Here is a 22,141-nt window from a genome sequence, read left to right on the forward strand (position 1 = left end):
GACGTGACCTCCCTTGTAAGCCACCACGGTTCTCTCGGGGGTTTTGGTCTCCTCGTACAAATCTGTCATCACCTCCTCCACCCTGTCATACTCGTAGGCCTTTTCTTCCTTTCTGGGTTGATACGTCAGTCCGTGCACGTTGTATTTGACGTAAGACACGGTTTTTTTGTCTCTGGAAGATAAGTTGCACCACGACATTCTCATGTAGAAAGCATGGCGTCCGAACTTTTCTTGCCAAGTGTAATAACCCAACTCGCGTACTCGAAACGTCTTCTCCACAAAGTAACCTTCCAAGTCCAAGATCATGCACACGTTTTCCGGAGTCATGCCAGAGCCAACTGCACTCTGATGCTTGACGTAGAAAATATATGAAAATGTTTAAACTGTAAATCTCAATGATCCAAATTAGGATATTGTTTCTGGGAAATGCATCTCAGATACAGTTGATTTCTCAGCATTTTCTCTTCATCCGAGTCGTACTTCACGCCAGCCAATTCCGGGGGGAGAATAATTTTCCCTTCTCCATCCACCCAAAACTTTTGCTCTTGACACTGTTTGACCAACGACTCGTCCAAGGGAAGATCACCAATCCAATCCTTGACCGGGGGTGGGTAGTGTTGTACTTTGAAGGCGGGTCTCCCATCCAGAATTCGTTGCGGTCTATCCACCACGTCTTGTCCTCTTCTGGGGTATCCAAATTCGTCCCTAGAGTCCAGTCCAGACCTTCTCGAGTAGAGGGGATCCTCGTTTCCCACATATTCCTTTCCTTCCAGCCAGGCTTTGATCTTGCCAAACGGAAGACTGTCTGCCCATTGGAAGAACCGGCATTTCCCCTTTCTGCACTTGAGGTAGATCCTGTTCGGGTTGCTCTCTGATTTCGACATGCTCAGAATGAGACTCTCGTTGCAGTAACATTTCATCTTATCCATGTTCCAATAATAGTAAGCCGGTAATTGTTGATTGACCGCCACCACGTACTGGTCAATGTGGGCGCTACCGGTGCAAATGAAACAGATGGTGCCTTCGCTCGTGTGGGGGCAAAAGTAGAACTCCCATCCCCCGTCCGTCATTCTCTTGGTCAGCGGTTCTTTGTGGACGGGGCAAACCGGGTCGCGCTCCGTGTCGTCAAAGGTCTGTTGTAGGAACTGGTCGGGGTCGAAAATTTCACCCTCCTCCAACACTTCCTCTTTCAACTCCATCTTCTTCTTCTTTGTAGGATGTCTCTTTTTACGGGGGACTTTGGGTTTCTTGGGGTTTCCAGGCCCTCTCCTCTGTCGCTTTTTTTGGGGTTCTGCTACGTCCATGGTGCTCTCGATGCTCCAACTGAGGACTAACAGGAGACAACACGGCGCTTTTATACTCTACTCTCGGATGACGTCAATACGCACGAACCAACCAGAGAGGTAACACGTGACCTCTTCCGACCAACCGGCAATGACCCAGGTGACGTCATCCAACGTATAAAAAGAGCTGCGCGTCCATTTGTCGACTCAGTTGTAGCGATGGAAAGCACAGAGAGCGATTCCAGCCAAACTCAAACTCAAACCCCACAAGTCAACGGTGTCTTTGTACAAGGAGATCCCAAGGACTGGGAACCATTGCCTTACTATAGGGATCTAAAAAGGGGCGATTATCAATCGGACGAAGATTACCTATTGGAGCGCGCGAAACGTGGCATGGAAGCAGGCTACACGTTTATGCAGTGTCAAGAGCATTGGATGTGCGATCTGGAGAGTGCATTACACAAAGGTTCGGCCGAAGCAAGCCAAGAGCAGTGACATGGGTACGAGAGAAAACTGGATGGACCTGGAACAACGACTCTTCTACACCAATTGTACAAAGCTAGAAAAAAAGATCCAGACCGACACGGGAATGAGTATGTTGTCGTTAGACTTTCCCACCACCACCATACCCGAAAACATTCCAAGGAGAGTCTACGTCTTCGAGGACATGGTGAAAGAGCGCGGGTGTGCCAAAAACCGCGTCACCGAAAGTGAATGGCTCAAAGAGAACCCTCACTGGAAGGGAGCCGTGATGGCGACCCTCAAAGACATTGGGCACGGTTATCTCTGGGATAGACATTGGAATGAATTTGTTTACGTGCCATTGCAGCGAGCCTTTTTCTTCATGACGTCTCGCAAACCGCCGCCCATTGGCAACGGCGTCTCGTTCTGGTTAAACGCGAACGTCTTCGACTTTGACGAACGGAGTGGTTTAGAAGATCTCATCGCCCCGTTGAGAGCGAGTGTAGCCCTAAGCCAGACATTGTCTGCTTACTTGAAACAACCTATCACGGTCGACGCAAACACGTACGAAGAACTGTGCAACCAACTGGCAACTCAAGTAAAATTGCAACGCCTAGAAAGCAATCGTTGGCAAGAAATAGCGGATAGATTGTTAGACAGAGATCTCTGCAACCGTTGCGCCATGCAAAAAGACGAAGCTTACCTGGGCGACGACTACCAAAAAGCCAAGCTGTGGAGACCTAGAAGTTGCGAAACATGTACAAAATCTTTTGATAACATATTTATTGATGCAGGCTATTTAAATTGATATTTTGAAATAAAAGTTCATTTGTCATGGATCTGTATGGAAAGTGGGAGTGGTTGAAACGATTGTGCGAGAAAGCGTATGCTGAATTTGGGAGGGGTATAGATATACCGGAAGATACAAGTGACTCCCCCTTGAGAGTGTTCGAAGCCACCCACATAGAACAAAACTATTTCAGATTGATACCGTTTATATTATGGTTGAGACATTTCAAGGATCCAGCCGAGCTGTTTGCTTCTATTTACAAACTTCATCCGACCACGATCGAAGAGGCAGCTCATAAATTACACGTCACTTATATGAGGGTGGTCAGAGCGTCGTCGACATGCCAAAGAAGCTGAAGAAAAGAAAAAGGATGAGAAGATACTTTTGGACTACCACGATCCCAGTCAACCGGGTAGCTTGGGCGGGATAACAAGATTCGCCAAAACGCACAAGATATCTGTCGACACAGCCAAAAAAGTATTGGAGCGCGATTTGGGTTATACCCTTCACAAACCGCGCAGACGTCGTTTCGCCACGTTACCGGTCCTGGTGTTTAATGTCGACCAACAGTGGGTAGCCGATTTAGTGGAAACGCAACCGTTGTCCAAATACAACAAGGGTCACAGATATCTACTCAACGTGATCGACGTCTTGTCTAAATATGCCTGGGTGGAACCCCTAAAAGACAAGACGGGAAAAACGGTGTCGGACGCCTTTGCCAAGATTTTGAAACGAGCCGATGGACGCAAACCTCAGAACCTACAGACCGACGACGGGAAAGAATTTTACAACAAGACGTTTGCCGCGTTGATGAAACGGGAAGGCATCCACCACTTTTCCACGGCCGGAGATACCAAAGCCAGCATCGTGGAACGCTTCAACCGCACTCTCAAGGAACGCATGTACCGATACTTTACCGCCAAGAACACGCTCAGTTACCTACCTGTACTCCAGGCCTTGGTGAGAGGTTACAACGGATCCCACCATCGTAGCATCGGCACTAGCCCCGAGACAGTGAATGCGAGCAACGAAGGAAAAGTGTGGGAACGTCTGTACGCGAAGAGATTGTCGTCGGGTAAAAGAGAACGAAAAACCCCGCTAAAAGTAGGAGAACGCGTGAGATTGAACAAGAAATTTCGCACGTTCGAGAAAGGGTATTTACCCGGCTGGACCGAAGAAGTGTTTGTGATACGAGAGGTGCGTCGGGGACCACCCGTCACGACTTACAAGATCCAAGAGTTGGACGACACCCCCCTTCGCGGTACGTTTTACAAGGAAGATCTACAAAAAGTCGCAGTGTCCGACGACGATGTCTTCAGGGTGGACAAGATCGTCAAACGAAAAGGAAATAAAGTCTTGGTGCACTGGAAAGGCTGGCCAGACAAGTACGACAGCTGGATCGAGAAGACGGCTCTAAAAAAATCATGAGCCACGAGGAAGGATTTTACGTCACGTTACCCAGTCACAGCAGCGGAACCGAGTTTCCAGAGAATAGAGCAAACTCTTTCAAGGTGCGATTACCTCACCCGCTACGATTGGAAGGAACCGGTTGGAAAGTGGGATTGAGTAGCATTTCCGTGCCAGATGCCAGCATCGACTTAACTCGCTTTAAGTCGTTCAAGTTTCCTCTCTTGAGTGCTCAGTGGATGCTCAAGCGCAAAGACAATGAGGGTCGCGTGCAAAGCAAGTCGGTGACCACCGATCTGACGTTCCAGGACATTCTATATGACGACAACATCGTGGATGGCCTCAGTTTCATGAAAGCCCTGGTCTTCAAGTTCGATCAAGTCAAAGAATACAAGCGTATCGTGGGAGACTTGACCAAGTCGCCCGATAATGGAAAGCAGTGGGAATATACGTTCAAGTGGGAAGGTGAAGAACTAGTCCTCGACAACTCGAACTTGGACGTCTCGGAAGTGAAAACTGAAGGCGTCCCATACTACATGTCTTTCAACGAGGATTTGGCCTTTGACATGGGATGGGTAAAAAAGGACGAGAAAGAAAACGTGTTTCTCGGGCCGAACCTGAAGCCGGAATGCCACCACGCTACGATACCCGATCCCATAGACGTGGATGATTTTGGAGAGGGCAAGAAAAATTTCTGGGTTGTTGAGAATGGACAGCTTTTCTTGAGTTGCTATTGTAACTGGCGCTTTGTGAAACTCAACAGAGCCTTCCAAAAAGTGATTGGAGATGCATCGCGTACGCTTTTCGTTTACTCAGATGTGGGTGGTAGTTCCGTTGTGGGAAATCAAGTCACGGATCTGTTGCGGGAAATTCACTTTCAACGTGAAGGAAAAGGTATCAAGTACTTTGAACCTCTCCACATACAATATATTCCACTCCGCAACCAGATTGTGGACATTATTGAAACGCAAGTGAGCGAGACTACAGGTAAACTGGTGGATTTTGGCGAAGGCAACACGATCGTGACCTTACATATCAAGCGAACATGAGAGGCGGTGCCCTGACGCGTTTCACACCGGATCCTCCACCTCAAGAGGGGAACGGATTTTTGGCCGACATCGTGAGAGAGTCTCTGGGTGGAGCCGTGAGAGGATTTAAGAGTGGGCGCGGCGTCGCGGACCGCATTCGTAAAGCGGGTCAAGGAGCCAAGAGTGGTCCTAAACGAGTCGTGAAACGCCAACTGAAAAACGTCATAGAACGAAACGTCAAGAGAAAACTGAACGACATCTTTGGCGAAAAATGAATCCCGTTTACTCGCGATCGTCCAGACTGGTCCGATCCAAACGCGCCCCCGTCAGACAGCGGGGAGAAGGATTCTCACTGGCACTTTTGAACCAGGCCTTGTTGGGACAAAAGAGGCGACGACGAAAAGTACAAAAGGGCGGGTGGATAGGTCCCGAGGTCAGAAAGCCTCCTGGCTACGACTGGATACAGACCTTACGGAAGCGCAGTGGAAGAAGGAAGAGAAGACGATGACCGAAACCATCTCGAGCGCCTACCCGCAGTCGAGACGCGAGGCCAATCCTCGATTGGATCTATTCGCCGTACCACCGACAGACGTCAGCGTCTCGTCGTATCGGATGGTCCCCGTTCAGACCTACACCACAGGCATCAATCCGGTGGAGTTTCAGATCGACCCCCAAGAAGATTACATCGATCTCAGCCGTAGCTTTTTCGAGGTAGAATTGCAACTGAAGAAAGACAACGATGAGAACGTGGCAGCTGCCGACAAGCTGTGGCCCGTCAACAATCTAGCCCATTCTCTGTTCAAGCAAATCAGCGTGCGTCTCAACGGTACTCTCATCAGTCCCCAGACGGACACGTACCATTACAGAGCCTTCTTGGAAACGTTGCTGAATTACGACAGACGTGATGGAGAAACCATCTTGAAACCTCAAGGATGGTACAATCATATCGATTTCCCAGCCACGTGGACGGACAATAACACGAACACTGCAGCCAACGCTGGAGCTGGACACGCAGACTATGTAGCCCTGACCGCCAATCACAAGGAGGCTCTCAAGAACTCTAAAGCAGAACAAGCCAATTACACGGAAGGCAAGCGACACGTGTTGCGTTTCAAACCCCTCATCGAAGTGTTTCATCTGAGCAAGTTGTTGGTACCCAGAGTGCAGATAGGAATACAGATGTACTTCAATTCTCCCGACGTGTTCTTGAACGGAGTGGGTCTGGCAGGAAAGTTGACGGCCGAGGAAGTCAAAGTTCGAATGTACCTGTGTCAAGTGCGTCTCAATCCCACGACGTACAGGAGACTGATGGATGAGATGACCACCAAGAGTCAAGTGGTGAGTTACCCGACCGTGAGAAGCGAGATTCGGACCTTCAACATGCAGGGAGATCAACGACGGTACGAATGCACCAACTTGTTCCAAGGAAGAATTCCCAACCGCGTGATCGTGGGTATGGTACTGTCCACAGCCTTCACCGGGAACGTGGTCAACGATCCCTTCTGTTTTCAGAAGTTTGGAATGAGCAGCATAAAACAACTCGTGGGAGGAGAAGAGTATCCTTACGAGACGCTAGAGTTGGTCCACAACGATGGCACCAAAGATCTCAGAGGGTACCACCGTTTCTTGCAAGCCACCGGATGCCTGTGCAAGCAGCAAGGAAACATGGTGAGAGGTGACGATTGGGGACAAGGAAAGAATTGCACGTTGTTCGTGTTCGACAACGTGGCCAATGGATGCGTGGACAGTTACAGGATGAACCCCAAGCAAGCCGGAAATCTACTAATAGAGCTGAACTTTGGAGCCAACCCAGCTGTGAACTTGACCATCATCGTGTACGGAGAGTTTGAGAATCTCTTGGAGATAGACAAGAACAAAGCCGTGTTGTACGACGTGTACCAGCGTTAGTGATGGAGAAAGTGACTTTGAATAACGTGCAGTTGGATCAGTTGGCCAGACATCACCCGTCGTTGAAACCTTACTTTTACGGGACAGTGGCCTGCGATCGATTACCTCGCAAACCATTCAAGACGGAAGCCCGCGGGTACATCGTCAACACCGATCCTCACTACATGCGCGGTCGGCATTGGATCGCGCTGTGGACGAATGGAAACGTGTGCGAAGTGTTGGACAGTTACGCCTTACCCCTGGAGGTGTACCAGACGGCGCAACCGTTGCAAGATTGGTTGGACGCTCATTGGAAGTACGTGGAGCGCAACGGACAGAGTCTACAATCGTTGTTCAGTCAGAGCTGCGGCGATTACGCGTTGATGTATCTCATCGATAGGGCCGAAGGACGTAGCATGAGTCAATTCGAAGCAAGATTCAAGAAACACGATTACGTGTACAATGATCATAAAGTTGGGCAAATGTTGAAGCAATTGATCTCGAAGGAAAGGTCGTGGCACAAAATTTGTAAGATGGAATACCATCAGGATTGTGAACCGTCTCTCTGCGGTGTAAGACACTTGTTGTTGTGAGATGACAAATAAAAACGTTGAAATGAATAAGGTGTGTGTCGTCTGTCGCTCGGGAGATCGGGATTCGTTGCAGACTTTTTTTCTGCAACATGCTTATATCATTGCTCGTTTTTTGACGAATGTCATTTCGCCATGGAGCGCGGTGAAGCCTTTAGCTTTCGGATGCCCTCTAGCATTTTGATCGTGGGCCCCTCTAGCTGCGGAAAGACTTGTTTTACCGAGTCGGTACTTTTGAATCACTCAAAAGAGTTGTTTAGTACACCCCCTGAGACCATTCATTACTGTTTTGGGGCTTGGCAAGACGGTTTCGCGAACATGAAAAAGCGAGGCGTGAAATTTCACGAAGGGATTCCCGAAGAAGTAGATTTGACCAAATGGTTTCCCCGTGGAGGGGTGATGGTATTGGACGATCTGATGGAAGAAGGAGGAAACGACAAGAGAGTATTGGATCTGTTCACCAAACTTTCCCACCACAGGAACATCACCGTCCTGTACTTGTGTCAAGACATGTTTCCGCCGGGAAAATACGCCAAGAGCATTTCTCGAAATGCGCATTACATCGTGGCTTTCAAGAACCCTCGCGATCAATTGGGCATGAGGAATTTACTGTTACAAGCGTTTCCCTCCCGATGGCAAGATGTGATGGACGTCTACACCAAGACGACGGAAAGACCCTTTGGTTACATGGTATTGGATCTACACCCTGCCAGTGGCGACGACAGACGGATTTTTAGCCACCTCTTAAAAGGCGAGGGATGCATGAGATGTTACAGATTCGTTCGAGATGTTCGTACGTAACGATCACGTGTGGCTCGCGTTCTTGGACCTGTGCAGTCGTCATTTCGAGCGTATGAGAGAAGAGGACATGGACTACGAGGCCATGCAAACCGTGCTACATTTGGCCGAAAAGCGACAGATGTGGAAATTCGTGAGAGAATATAACGAGACTTACTTCAGCGAATTGATCCAGACACTAGAAGAGAGAGCTAGAAAAACATGTCAAGACATTCGCCAGCAGGAGTAGGAACCAGTCCTAGTGCCATTCCGATCGTCAACGTCAACCGAGGGGGATTGGAACAGACATTGGATCGAATCGACCCCATAGTCCTAAGACGGTACTTGGATCAATTACCGTCTCCTGCAGTGGGTACGGGGACTTTGAGACCTTCTTCCTCGAGGTCCAACGTACCTGCAGGTCAAGGAACGCTAACGGGTGGTCCACACCGATTGAATCAAGACGACATGCAACGTCAATTGCAAATGCTGTTCAACGATCAACGTCAAGTGGCGGCTGGACGTCGCATCGCAGGCATCACCACGACAAACACCATCACTACGACCTATAAAGACGGGGGACGACCGACCGTTCGTCGTACCTCGACGAGAGTGAGCCATTAAAGATGTCCCTACTAAACGGGTCAAAGACGAACTTGGATCCAGACCTGTTACACAGATTGGACGGATTGTATACCTTTTACCACAAAAAGTGGTGGTGTCATCGTCAAATGTTTTACCATTTTAAGTGGTGTCATGCTTCATTGAACGCTTTGGCTTTATTCATCGTGGCAGCGGGTATCATTGCGGGTTCCCTTACAGAAAATAGTGTTATTGTGGCATGCCTAACTTCAGCTGGGACTGTGGTCAAGGGCTGGAACGATTTCAAGAAATATTCGTTCAAAGTGGACGTATGTCGTTTTGCCTACACCAGCTACGACAAGACGTTGATCGAATTGAGAACGTACGCGCGCGGTCTTCCGATGGACGAACTAGAAGGATTCTTGATCAAGATGCAAACTCTAGATGACACGATCACCGATTTCACGCCGCCCGTGGCCGACAAGTACGTGCAAGCGTACGAACGACAATTTCACGATAAATCCGAAGGTACCCCCGTCTGAAGTGACAGTTATGGTAGGATGGGAAGAACGAAACGTAAGGCCAGAAGAAGGAGGCAGCGAGGTGGGGCTCTCGCGAGACGTAAACATCGTTTGGTGGACAAGATAGCCGAGGGGGCCAGCATGTTTCTCTCGGGTCCTTCACCCACATTCTTCACGTTGGGCGGTAAATTGGCCAGTCAAGGATTTAAAGGGATAATGGATAATGTAAATCATTATAGCCGTAGACCGCGACGACGATAGGACCATGAGGAGAAAGAAACGTGTGACGCAAAGGCGGAGACGTGCTGGCAGGAGAAGAATAGGACAGAAGGGTGGTATTTTACCCTTAGCAGCCTTGATACCAGCTTTGATCGCGGGTGGAAAAGCAATCGCTTTGGGTGCTGCATCGGGTGCTGCAGGTTGGGGTGCAAAGAAAGCCTTGGATGCAGCCACTCGAAAGAAAAAGAGATAAAAACACTATAAGAGGATGGGGGCATTGGGCGTCACCGGTAGTTACAACAGACTGCATTCTGTGACAAGATGGTGCGAGGAAGAAAGATAGTAAGGAGAAGACGAAAACAACCTAAAAGAGGACCCGTGTGGAGAGGAGAGGGTTTATTGGACATACTCAAGTTTGCCGGCAAGTTGGGTTATAAATTGGGAAAGGACAAGCGCTATAAGAGGATGGGGGCAAAGGGCGTCACCGGTAGTTACAACAGACGTCCAGCCCCGTGGGAAGTATGAATCGATTACGTCGACAGCGTCCGTTCTTGGAGAGCATTCTGAGAGAAGCCAATCGGTTCAAGCGAGAAGAGATGTTACAGCACGCCAACGCCGATCAGATCAACGCCGTGAGTGAGATGGTATTGAATTTGCTCAAGAACCGCATTCCGCTCAGTCCACCGATCACCGCCAAGCTGCGACGATATAAGAAGGTCTTGCGCGAACTGGGTAAGCGCAGAAACTCGTTGAAGAGAAGGCGAGAAGGTCTCCTGTCACAGAAGGGTAGCGGGTTTTGGAAAGGACTGCAACAGATCTACCAAGCATGTCTCTGCAAAACACCCTCCAGACAATGATGAAAATGTTACGCGAATCGGCGGACAGAGAAGCAGAGTGGGAAAAAAGAGCAGACCATTGGCACAAAGCCTACGCCCGCGTCAATCATGACTATTTGGCTTTAAAATACGACGCAGAGTGCGAAGATTGCATTCGAGAGAGGCAAGAGACTCCGGAAGGAAAGACCCTAGTACTGTGCAAGGAGTGTAGCGACAAGTGTACATCGAGAAGCGACTTGAAAAGGCGCATAGACAAGTTAGAAGAGGAAGTTCGTTACTGGCAAGGGTGTTACGAAAGCTTGTTGGAAGAATACTTCAAAGATGACCGAGGAAGTCGTGATGGTTCCCGCTAAAGACTTGAATCGTTTGGTGCAATATTACAAAGGCGAAATCACGGACAATGCATTGTTGAACAAAGCGGCTCGCATAGCAGCCGAAAGTCACTTGCTGTTAAAAGATAAATCCGTTCCCGATGGTATCGCCGTGGCACGAGTGAAACCTCTCGCTCGCGAACGGGCTCGTTTGACCAAACGGATACGTCAATTTCCCATGGGAGGAGTAACAGCCAGACGGCCGGGCGAAGAAGCGGAGGAGGAGGAGGAGGAGTTGGAGAATGTAGGTTTGGTGACGGGACCCGTGGAGACCATGTTGAAACAACTCATAAAAGGGAGTGCCAAGAAATCACCTCCCACAGTCACCCCGAAGGCGACAAAGAAAGCAAAAACGGCACCTGCGGGCAAACCGACATTGGCAGAGAGATTCAAGAGTTTAGAAGAGAAACTAAAGACGAGGAAAAAGCCAGCTGTGCGAAAAACGGAAGCCGAGAAACTGAAACCATTACCCGGTTGGGAAGATTGGGCCAAAGGCAAAAAGTTGAGACGAAAATTGGAGTATGACGAAGACCAAGAAGAAGAGGACTGAAAAAAAGACGACACGGCGACGACAACGCGGACGTGGGATCGACATTCAGAAGTGGCTCGGGAAGACTGGAATCGAATTTCACTGGCCCGGTTATCAGTACATGGGTCCCGGAACCAAATTGGCAAAGCGATTGAAACGCGGGGACCCGGGCATCAATCGATTAGACAAGATCGCCAAACAGCACGACATCGATTACAGTCACGCCAAGAATCTAAGGGACAAGTGGAAAGCCGACGAGAAAATGATTAAAGCCATCAACAAATTACCTGGAAGTAAAACCATGACGGAACGCATTGTCAAACGAATCATGCAAGCCAAGAAAAAGTTGAAACTTTAATGTTGTTGAACACAATAAAGACGTGGTTAAACGTTTACATGTTGTCGTATGTGCATTCGATCACCGACTTGAGCAAACAAACAAAACTCTCGTACTCGTTCCCAGTACACCCGAGAAAGGGGGATACCCCCATCCCCCCTCTCTCACGTGATTTTTTAAAAAATAGCTTCACAAGCGTGCGTTTTCTCAGAATCGCCGACCTAGAAAAAGCAATTTTGGTGGGTAGACTCATCTGCGCATGCGTTTAGTGCAAAGTATTGAGTTCCAGATACCACAAGGACAGTATGGCACTTTGTGAACCATATCTATAGGATGGTGGTCTTGCTAACTTTGTACACGTTCATTCCCAGGGTGCGCGGCCACTAGGGCTTAGTGAACATTGACACAAGGAAAAAAAAATATCCCCAGCGAGGACTCGAACCTCGATTGCCTACCTCAGCGGCAGGAGTGATACCCGTTACACTACCGGGGCTTTAGGACCACTTGTTACCGTTTTTTAGTGTCTTGTACCTTAACAGAAAAAACCTGTTATTAAAAAAAAACCTGTTTTTACACCTATTTTCTTGTCTTGTCGTTTTTTTCCGCGCGAGGACTGGGCCCGAGTTCATTCTAACCGTTCGGAGACTGGAACCGACACTCCAAACACCCTGGGACCGACTCCTATGACGTCATCACACCCCTAAGTCACGTGGTTTTCCCTTTTACGCGCCTATTTTCTTGTCTTGTCGTTTTTTTTTTCGCGCGGGGACTGGGACCGAGTTCATTTCCACCGTCCGGGGCCTGGACCCGACACTCCAAACACCCTGGGACCGACTCCTATGACGTCATCACACCCCTAAGTCACGTGGTTTTTCCCTTTTACGCCTATTTACACCTAGTTTCGGTTTTTTTCCGCGGGGGACTGGGCCGAGCTTCTTTCTACCGTCCGGGGACTGGGACCGACACTCCGAGCGGGGCCTGGGACCGACACTCGGACACCCTGGGGCCGACTCCTATGACGTCATCAACTCCCAAGTCACGTGGTTTTCCCTTCTACGCATGCGCAGAAATGCTGCTCTCTGATTGGCTGCTGCCGAATTTAAGCGGACCTTACTACTAGGAGAAATTAGATGTTGATCTCTGCTAGGAATTTAATCGAGTCAATCATTTCAATTCATCGATTATTTTATCTACTCCCGAGAATAATCCTTCAAAGTATATATAATTTTAATATGAAGAGTTGACAATTACGACCCTATAGCAAGTTTAATTTGTAAATTCTTTTCTTTAGTACGTCTGAAGGAGTACGAATCATTCATCCCCCCATCTGTGATTCGCAGAAACCAAGACAATATTAATTGTATTGTTCTTAAAAAATGACTCAGGGCACACCCAGTTTTTAGCTTATTCAAAGTCCCCGCTTCTACCTTCGGGAATGAGGGCTTCATTTGGACCCTGTTATTCCACAGCTCTAAATAGCTTTTTTTTGTTTTTTGATTGTATGCAATATTCTTGTTTTAATGTGTACATTGGTTTTGAGAAGTTGATATTATTGTTATTTGCCTGTTTGGCAGTGTATGGATACAGATAAGAAGAAATAATATTTTGTTATCACAACTGAGAACGGGCGAGGGGGTGTGACTGTGAACAGTCATTGGGCATATCCGAACAAATAAAGCGTTAATTTGTTTGGCGCAAAAGGCGAAATAAATGAACACAAACAAATAAGGCAGATGAGACAATTGTCTTGTGCAATGAGAGTTGTTGCGGACGTTTCAGAAAGGAAATGAAAGCTAGTTAAATTTCAATATATTAAAGCACATAGATAATTAAGGTTCATTTCAAATGAGTTTATTTGTCTTTTACAACAAACTTACATCACTAACTAAGAGAGAACAAACAACTATCAAAAGCTTAAAACAACCAACACTGAAAAAAAAAAAATCTTATAAAAAGCAAGAAAACCAAAGCTCTTGTTTACGTGTTCAATTACATCACTTTATACTGATGAGTAATGTCCCGAACTTGTTGTACGGATTACTTTGAGGGTTTTGCGGGTTTATAAGGGAGTTCCCCGAAAGATTTCTTGTCAATGCAATCACACATACACTTGTACGCCGCGCGCATACAGAACCCATAGCTGTTCCCAGGCTGTCTTAGGCAAATGTAAAAGGCTTGGTTACATCTTCGGCAACAGTCGAACATTTCTTTGCAGACATACTTGTTCTGTGGTTTGTTCTCACTTCTAGGTGGCAGCATAATGGCTGATGCATCGCGACACAGCACCGGGAAGTTCTCGTAGCTGAGATAGTTGTCAATTTTCTGCCAGAAAAGAAAAAAAAGAAGATACGTTATTTAAGTCACACTATACTCCATGATCCCTACATGAAGTTCTTACTACTCAAAAGTGTGTGAGGATATTATAAAAAAATATTGTTGTTTGCTTTTCTCGGCTTGTATTCTCTCATTTGCATGGTATAAAACAAACGAACCATTAATAGTTAAATTTACTAGTTTGAAATTCTCTGTAAGGCGTTTAGCATTGTCTATTTTTTTTTTTATTGCCATTTTGAATTCCCGCGCAGTCGGACTTACCCGAACATCCTGTGGCAGCCTGGTAAGATGAAGTTTGTCACATTCTGCAGGGCAGTTACAAGTATCATTGTTGCCGCCCTCTTGCCCCCGGGGAGCAACAATGAGTCTCTCTTTAAAATCCGGCGATGGTTCATCTCGCGTCCCCTCCAGGGCTTCTAACGCCTCGTCGTTGTACAAATCTTCAAGAGTTTGTCTTCTGTAACCATGTGCGGCCATTATGACCGAAGCGAGAAGGCAAACAACCAAGAACGCTTTCATGTTGGTACTGAGAGAAGCACCGATTGGGAACGATTTTTGGACAAGCCCTTCTGCACTGAATGAGATTGGGTGTGTTAAAAGCTTTTATATCACGCCAGTTGCAAGGAAAATACTCGAAGTGTTTGTGGCTTGTTTTTGATTCGTTGTTGAGAATGGCAATCATGCATGTATGTATAAGTTAATATCAATGTGGTGCCACTATACCAAAAATATTCTCTCGTATGTTGGCTCCGATTGAATGCTTTGATAAGCTTAAAAAAGTAGTGTGTTTTTTTTTACATATTTTGAAGAAGAAACAAGTTACAATTTTGCTATTGCAATCCTTGAAAAATTCAGACTAGTAAACAATAATACCAAAGCGTTAACACAAAACTTTTCTCCACCAGAGATTTTCCTGTTTGTCCATTTACGTGACTTTGCTATGTATTTTTTCCGTTTTATCTCAAGTACAAAGTTATATTTGACCCCAAAATAGGCGGTATGATCAATTAAGGACCGTTCCACAACGTTTTCAGACAGATACATCATAGTGTCATGCAGTATTGGATAGGACGGAAATAAACCTCTTCGCTCAAGGGCAACATTTTAGTTCAAGGGCTTGTACAGGAATGTTATCCGGGCATCAGTGAGCCTATACACACCACAAAACAAACATAACTGAAGCGCACTTAGCATAACTTCGCGTTTGTTGTCAATATTTATCTTTTATTTGCGGGATGAAAGGAATCGATCCTTTTGAAATATGTCAATAATATCGGCACCACAAAGATCTGCTCAACTAAAGCTTACTTGGACAGAAATATAGTAAACTGTGACACTGATATTATGCAATCGGGAAAAGTTTATTTGGTATACAATAATAAAATTTGTGTGGCATTTTACGACCTCAACAACACTGTAGCAAATATGGGCTTCCACTGTAAATTATACATTGTACTCACAATTTGTTCTGAGTGGTTTTCGAAGCTTTATAACTGAATACTTTAGAGTGCAATTCTCAAATAATCTTGTTAACTGCCTGTTTTTATTTGCTAAGTATTATTGTTATAGTGGATAACAATGAACTCGAGTATACATAAAATCGGAAAGGGGCAAATATTTTCAGGAAAATGGGTGTACTGATATATTTATTGTTGATACTGTTCTCGTACTGAGCAAAAATCGCAAGGCCTCAGTGAGCTCAAGAGAGTTTGAGGGATCTCTTTATTCATTTCAGTTTATGTTCATATTTTCAGTTTTTCTTTCATAAGAACAACCAGAAATGACTGAAAACATCTTCAATTTTTTTCCACACATTTATTGAATAATTCACATCAGTTTACAATTAATATCACAAAAACGCAAGCCGTAAAACGCTTTGTAAGATACAACTAAACAGCAGTTAGAAATACAAAAACAATATACTGCATGGAAACAAACAGCAAAAGTCAGGAAAACACCGCAGTCATTCCCAGTCTGCTTGCGTCAGTAGCATACAGTGTTCAGTAAAGATTTCATTGTTGCTGTTGGTTTATCTAGGACGGAAGAGAGGTAGGACCAGTGGTAGGAACAGTGGTAGGACCAGAGGTAGGACCAGGAGTCGGACCAGGGCCCGGACTAGGGAACGGTGGAATTTCAGGTGGGGTGTGCTTTTCCATGCATTTACACATGCACTTGTATGACTGGCGATAGCAGAATTCTGGGCCCCCGTTAAGACTTCCCATTTGGATCATGCATTTGTCGTACACAGCATTGCAAGCTCTGCAGCAGTCAAACAGGTAGAGTTGCAGGAACTGACATCTGTACAGCGGATTTCTGTTGAAGACGATCGTCGAGGCCAACACGCAGTTGATAGGCCTCGCTTCAAATTTGTGGAAGCTCTCGTTTTTCTGTTGAATGAAAAAGGGAGTAAAATTAAAATTAGAGATGATGTCTTTGAATGAATGAATGAGTGAAAGAATCATTTCACTTTCGTGCCTATAGTGAGTTTCTGATAGTAGCTAAGAGATTGTGTGTGTTGATAGTTCGTAGAAAAGGCGTGGCGCAGCTGAGATCTAGAACTTATAAAGCGTACACAACGACATGCATTCCCCTTACAATTCAAAGTATAGCAATGTCGGTCTTCAACTGTGTTGTAAAAGTAGAAATCAAACACTAAAGAGTGGTGTTTACCTCTAGAAAATCAGGCACTTCCAGCTTGTTGCATGTTGGTTCACAGGGAGCTAGGCACTTGGTCGACTCGTCATTTTGTGGAGCCGGCGCTCGGATGGATTCGTCTTCGAGCTGCAAGCTGGTTATTGCGGGAAGAAGAGCTCTATGCTCGGGTCGAAAAAAGCGTTTAACATGTTCTTCAGTGCTGAAGGCATTCACCAACACAATGGCGAGCGAAAAAGTTACAAGAAAGCTACACGTCTTCATACTGTGGTATTGTATGCTTGTTTGAATGAAGTATTGCCTCTCTGCAAGCTTTCCTCGACTGAGAATACAACTCTGTTTAACCGAGCTTTTATACCGCAGTACAAGATGACCAGTGTTTTGTGTATTGTTTAGTCTGCATATTCGACCGCATTCTATCTTGAGTGGGTTTCCGTTGATACGTGACATGACGCTGTCATGTCAAACAAACAAACCCAGCCAGGAAACATCGCTGAACAATAGCAACGCAGGCCCGAAAACCAAGATTGGACTCCGCGTAATCAATGAGATAAGATCGTTCATCATCAAACCTGTGAAAAATTTACTTTTTGAAATTATTTAATTTCAAATTTGAACTCGTCCTACAACCATTAACTCCTGTTTTATTGTGTACATCTTCGTTGGCTGTATTTCATTTTCGCTAGTTATAGTTTCACATCAAAAATATCATATTTGGTCATGGTTCAGTGAAGCATAAAAAAAGTAGAATTTCCTTAAATGAAATTTTTAAGGTCACTTGTGGTTAAACAGGAAAATTTTCTTTAAAACGATATTTAAAAGAACAACTATATACTATTAAATGAAAGAGCTCATAACGACTCTTATTGCCTCAATTTGTTATATTTTTGTTAACTTGCCAACAGATCTTGCGAGACCTCTCAATATTCGAGTATGTGATCTTAGCCAACTCATTTTAGTGCCATGCCCAGAAATGGGAAAAGTACTTATACTGATTTGAATCTGTAGCAGGCGGGCCGTGTTAAGTTAATTATCAGATGACAATTTTGTACTGGGTCTTTTTATGCATCAACGAATCTCAATTGCTTGTTTCCTGCAAGTTTTGCACGTAACTGCAGAGAACACGAAACAGCTATCAAACTACAGCACTGTCATGTTCAGCTAAGACAGAGCCACAGATAAACGGTAGCAGTAACATCAATTGATCTTAGCCAACTCATTTTAGTGCCATGCCCAGAAATGGGAAAAGTACTTATACTGATTTGAATCTGTAGCAGGCGGGCCGTGTTAAGTTAATTATCAGATGACAATTTTGTACTGGGTCTTTTTATGCATCAACGAATCTCAATTGCTTGTTTCCTGCAAGTTTTTGCACGTAACTGCAGAGAACACGAAACAGCTATCAAACTACAGCACTGTCATGTTCAGCTAAGACAGAGCCACAGATAAACGGTTTCTAAATGCAGTAACATCAATTTTATCTGCAGAAGGTGTAGTGTCTACAGCAACTTCTCGATAAACATGGCTTAAAATTAAACACGTACTGTCATATTGTTCGACAAATGTTGCAGAAAATTAAAGGTTCAATATATTATTGAGCACCCTCTCAGACTTGGAAGTGGTGTCGGTAGCTGTCGAAAAAAAAAACCAGGCAAACGCTACACGCTACATCGGTGTTTAAGCGATGTTTTCGATCATGTATCACAACAATGTAAATAATACGAAGAGCCTTTCTTTCAAAATACCGCGGCATGTCTTTATGAGTATTGTTAACTCGTTTCAACATATTTTTTTTCTCATGTATTGCTTTTGATCTCACGCGCATGAATTAAATTTTTGAAAACATTCAAGGGCCCAAAGCCTTTTCTACGCATTTTCAAAAACTTTCGTCGGCAATTTTACTCTAAGGGACTTTAAAAGTGAAATATTTCTGTTCAATAGACCCACTCAAATAAATTGGGACAAAAGAAGGTTAACCTGCATCAATTCATTTAAAATATTTTGTTGTCAGAAGCTGCAGTGGTCATATCAAGTGGCAAAATCAAATTTATCCAAATAAGCGCCTTCTTTCAGATATCATATCTTAAAAACGAATTCGGTGACCCCTATTTTTTTACATTTCTGACATAGTCCGACATAAGTAGTGTAAACTAGCTGTGGTGAAAGTTTAAGAAAAGTTGCAATGTTGGAAGATTTTCGCGCGAACGTTCTTAAGGTGATTCCACTGAATTGCATTGTGCATCCTTGCTGCGCATACGAACACTACGAGATTCCCTTCTGGCTAAGGTCCGTAGGGAAATAAATGGTCGTTTTCTCTTAAACGAGCACGGTGACCCCCATTTGTTAATGCATTAATTTAAAGTTCATACGGCTGTCTACAATATATCGAAAAGTTTAAAATTCTACATTGAGATATTTTAATTTTAATGCCGTAAAAAGCACGTTTTCAGGTATTGCCGTTGACATGCGCACGAAGCAAAATCTTTAATTTCTTTCATTATCTTAATTCCTGTACATTAAAAATAGTTTTTAATATAAGAACAATGTCTATGTTGTTGAGCTAGACCAATACTGTAATGTAATAATGACTTTTTTCTAGAAACATTAGTTCCTCATTCGGATTACTGGGATTCCTAATATATACCTCGTGGGTCGTATATTTACTATAATGCCCATCCATTTTACACAAAAACTAGCGTGGTGACCCCCATTTTTTATTTCATTTTTTTTTAATGCTCATATCATAATTGTAACCTCTATTCAGTGGAATCACCTTAAACGGACTGTCGAGGGGTAAAAACATCCTTTTTGTTGGAGGAGGACAGATCGCATGGAGACCTGACTGAGAGCGAGGCCAGAGCAGAACTGAGCCCGACTCTACGTACCGGGGGGATATGTCGCTGAACAATAAGACCGAAGGCTCTAGATTTGTCATGCCTGGTTACCAGAGCCTCTCTGAGCTGTCCAAGATTGCGGACTTCGTATGACTTTCGTGAGAAATGCTTGGGGAAGACATTGGAATGTAGAAATTGCGAAAATGAGGATTGTAGCGAGAGCTTGCGCAAAATATCAACAGCTTCTCATAACTCACCCCTGGAAAACTCAAACTATAGGAACAGGTAAGAATAAGTGAGGCGAAACGACAAGAAATATTGGAGACGAGCTTCTTGCGTTGCATGCAAACAAGTGAACCGCTCGCAGGCACAGTTTGGCTTCAACTAAGTGGAAACTTAGTGAAACGGTAAAAGTAAAACCAGGTCAGAGGTTTTTATATATAACATTTAAGCTTTTGTAGTTACTTAAAATATGTTTGCCATATACTTACTGCACAAAAAGGTACCGCAAAAGTTGTACATCAAACAATTTTAAGTAATCAGCTACAGAGAAATAAAACAGTGATACTAAGGGCCCACTACAGTCGGGGGAATATGTGCCGGTTTTGGCAAATCTTCGTTGAAGCACTCGAAGAGATTTCGAATTATTTCATCCAATCAAAAACTAGCGCAAAAGGTTCACGAGTACTCCGAAAGAAATCGCGCGTACAAATTCGTCATGTTGCTTAGCAACTTCTGGGACGAAAACCGCGGGCTCAGTCACTTCTCGGAGAAGTGATGTCGCTATCAACTGGCACTTGTTCCCCCGACTGATTACAGTATCTCGTTGCCAATTAACGTTGCCAAGCTACGTGGTTGCCACGCAAGTGCAATTTTATTTCCGGTTTTCTCGCATTTCGTGATCAGCTTTAGTAAATTTTAAAGTTTAGTTCTCTTTCGGTTAGAATCATTTTCCAATCACGGAAATTTGTTCTGCAGTAAAAGCGAACTGGGTGAATGGAAATTAAAAAAACGTTTGTCGTACTAAATACTTGCAAAACATACACGAAGCCTAAAGCAAGTATCCGAAACCAGTGGCGATGCATTAGAAAACACGCGAATGTGCAGCGATACCGTCACTTTTCATCGGTTTCCCCTTCAGCTCACTGAAGAAATCTGTGAAAGCCACGGGCAAAAATAAAGGCATTGTCACTAGAACTAAACAAATGCCATAGAAAAACAGCGATTCATTTCGTCCGCGGAACGAAGATAAGGTAATTTTTACGCAGTTCCCGAATAAATATACAGGAATGAACTCGATTTATCTGCCGTAAATTGCTGGCAGAAACTGCTAAAATGATTAGTACAGCAGTCCTACCACATGACAAATTCACAAAGGTACAAAACTGCGAAAACTAAACTATATAAAACACCTGTATAAAAACATTTCAGCTCACAAACGTTAACTATTTGTTCAACCGAACTACGAATTGTAGCCTTCTTGCTCAAAACATAATAACGCCGTTTACGCTAATCACGAGCCGATAATAAAGAAACTCGCACTAAACTCTTTTTAATACTTACGACCGACTCTGTTTACATTTGTCATAGCTTGTACATGTTAGTTAAGCGACAGTAAACGTCGTTAAAGCTGTACGAATACAAGCAAGGAGTAAAGTTTGCCGTGTCTAAAACAGTAGATCGGGGCCGTGCAGCTGTGATTTAACAGCACGCAATCATACATACATACATACATACATACATACATACATACATACATACATACATACATACATACATACATACATACATACATACATACATACATACATACATACATACATACATACATACATACATACATACATACATACATACATACATACATACATACATACATACATACAACAACAACAACAACAACAACAACAACAACAAAACAAAACAACAACAACAACAACAACAAAACAACAACAACAACAACAACAACAACAACACAACAACAAAACAACAAAACAACACACAACAACAACAACAATACAACAACATACATACATACATACATACATACATACATACATACATACATACATACATACATACATACATACATACATACATACATACATACATACATACATACATACATACATACATACATACATACATACATACATACATACATACATACATACATACATACATACATAAAAACTTTATTTTTTCTCGGATTTACAGAGTAGCTGGTTAGCTAATATCTCCGAGGAAAAAAAATGTAAAAATAACAGCCTAGAAAATTATAAAAACAAAAAAACACTGAGCGGAAAAATAAAGCATTACAATTAAATTAAAGTTACCTAATATAATAATAATATATAATAAATAAGATCAGTTTATATACAAATTACATAAAACTATAGTTTCGGACGAGGCGCTTAAAATTGTTGAAGGAATTGATTGTTCTGTAAGTATCAGGTAGAGAGTTCCATAGTTTGCAGGCAAGATAACTGAAAGAATTTAAACCAAAGGAAGAAGAAGACGGCTTAGGGAGGGTTAGAATGTTGCTACCTCTTAAGGAATACGAAACAGAGCGAAAGGAAAACATTTGTTTCAGATATGCAGGATAGTTATCAAGATACAGACATTTAAAAAGAATCAGTACCATGTCTTGCAGGCGTCTATTTCCTAAATTAGTTATTCCCGCTTTTTTGAGCAATTGAGCA

At 44.1% G+C, this 22,141-nt stretch overlaps 4 protein-coding genes across 4 annotated transcripts; 2 read left to right on the forward strand and 2 right to left on the reverse strand.

Moving 5' to 3' along the window:
• Positions 1-5,457: 5,457 nt before the first annotated feature.
• On the forward strand, positions 5,458-7,286 carry LOC144665907 (uncharacterized protein F54H12.2-like). Its single transcript, XM_078527190.1, has one exon. The coding sequence runs from the start codon at positions 5,475-5,477 to the stop codon at positions 6,876-6,878; it is 1,404 nt and encodes a 467-aa protein (XP_078383316.1). The 5' UTR covers positions 5,458-5,474; the 3' UTR covers positions 6,879-7,286.
• A 207-nt stretch (positions 7,287-7,493) lies between these two features.
• LOC144665908 (uncharacterized) lies at positions 7,494-8,543 on the forward strand. Its single transcript, XM_078527191.1, has one exon. The coding sequence runs from the start codon at positions 7,583-7,585 to the stop codon at positions 8,246-8,248; it is 666 nt and encodes a 221-aa protein (XP_078383317.1). The 5' UTR covers positions 7,494-7,582; the 3' UTR covers positions 8,249-8,543.
• Positions 8,544-13,448: 4,905 nt separating this feature from the next.
• Positions 13,449-14,544, reverse strand: LOC144665861 (uncharacterized). Its single transcript, XM_078527140.1, has 2 exons — positions 14,215-14,544; positions 13,449-13,941 (listed from the first exon to the last, which is right to left on the reverse strand). The coding sequence occupies exons 1-2, from the start codon at positions 14,470-14,472 to the stop codon at positions 13,657-13,659; spliced, it is 543 nt and encodes a 180-aa protein (XP_078383266.1). The 5' UTR covers positions 14,473-14,544; the 3' UTR covers positions 13,449-13,656.
• Positions 14,545-15,748: 1,204 nt separating this feature from the next.
• On the reverse strand, positions 15,749-16,938 carry LOC144666300 (uncharacterized). The gene is made up of 2 exons (XM_078527705.1): positions 16,624-16,938; positions 15,749-16,340 (listed from the first exon to the last, which is right to left on the reverse strand). Exons 1-2 carry the CDS (start codon positions 16,867-16,869, stop codon positions 15,987-15,989), a joined length of 600 nt encoding a protein of 199 aa, XP_078383831.1. The 5' UTR covers positions 16,870-16,938; the 3' UTR covers positions 15,749-15,986.
• Positions 16,939-22,141: the final 5,203 nt, after the last annotated feature.

This window comes from Oculina patagonica, chromosome 9 (assembly GCF_052425735.1).
Source record: "Oculina patagonica isolate OP01 chromosome 9, crgOcupat, whole genome shotgun sequence".
Taxonomy (NCBI): Eukaryota; Metazoa; Cnidaria; class Anthozoa; order Scleractinia; family Oculinidae; genus Oculina; species Oculina patagonica.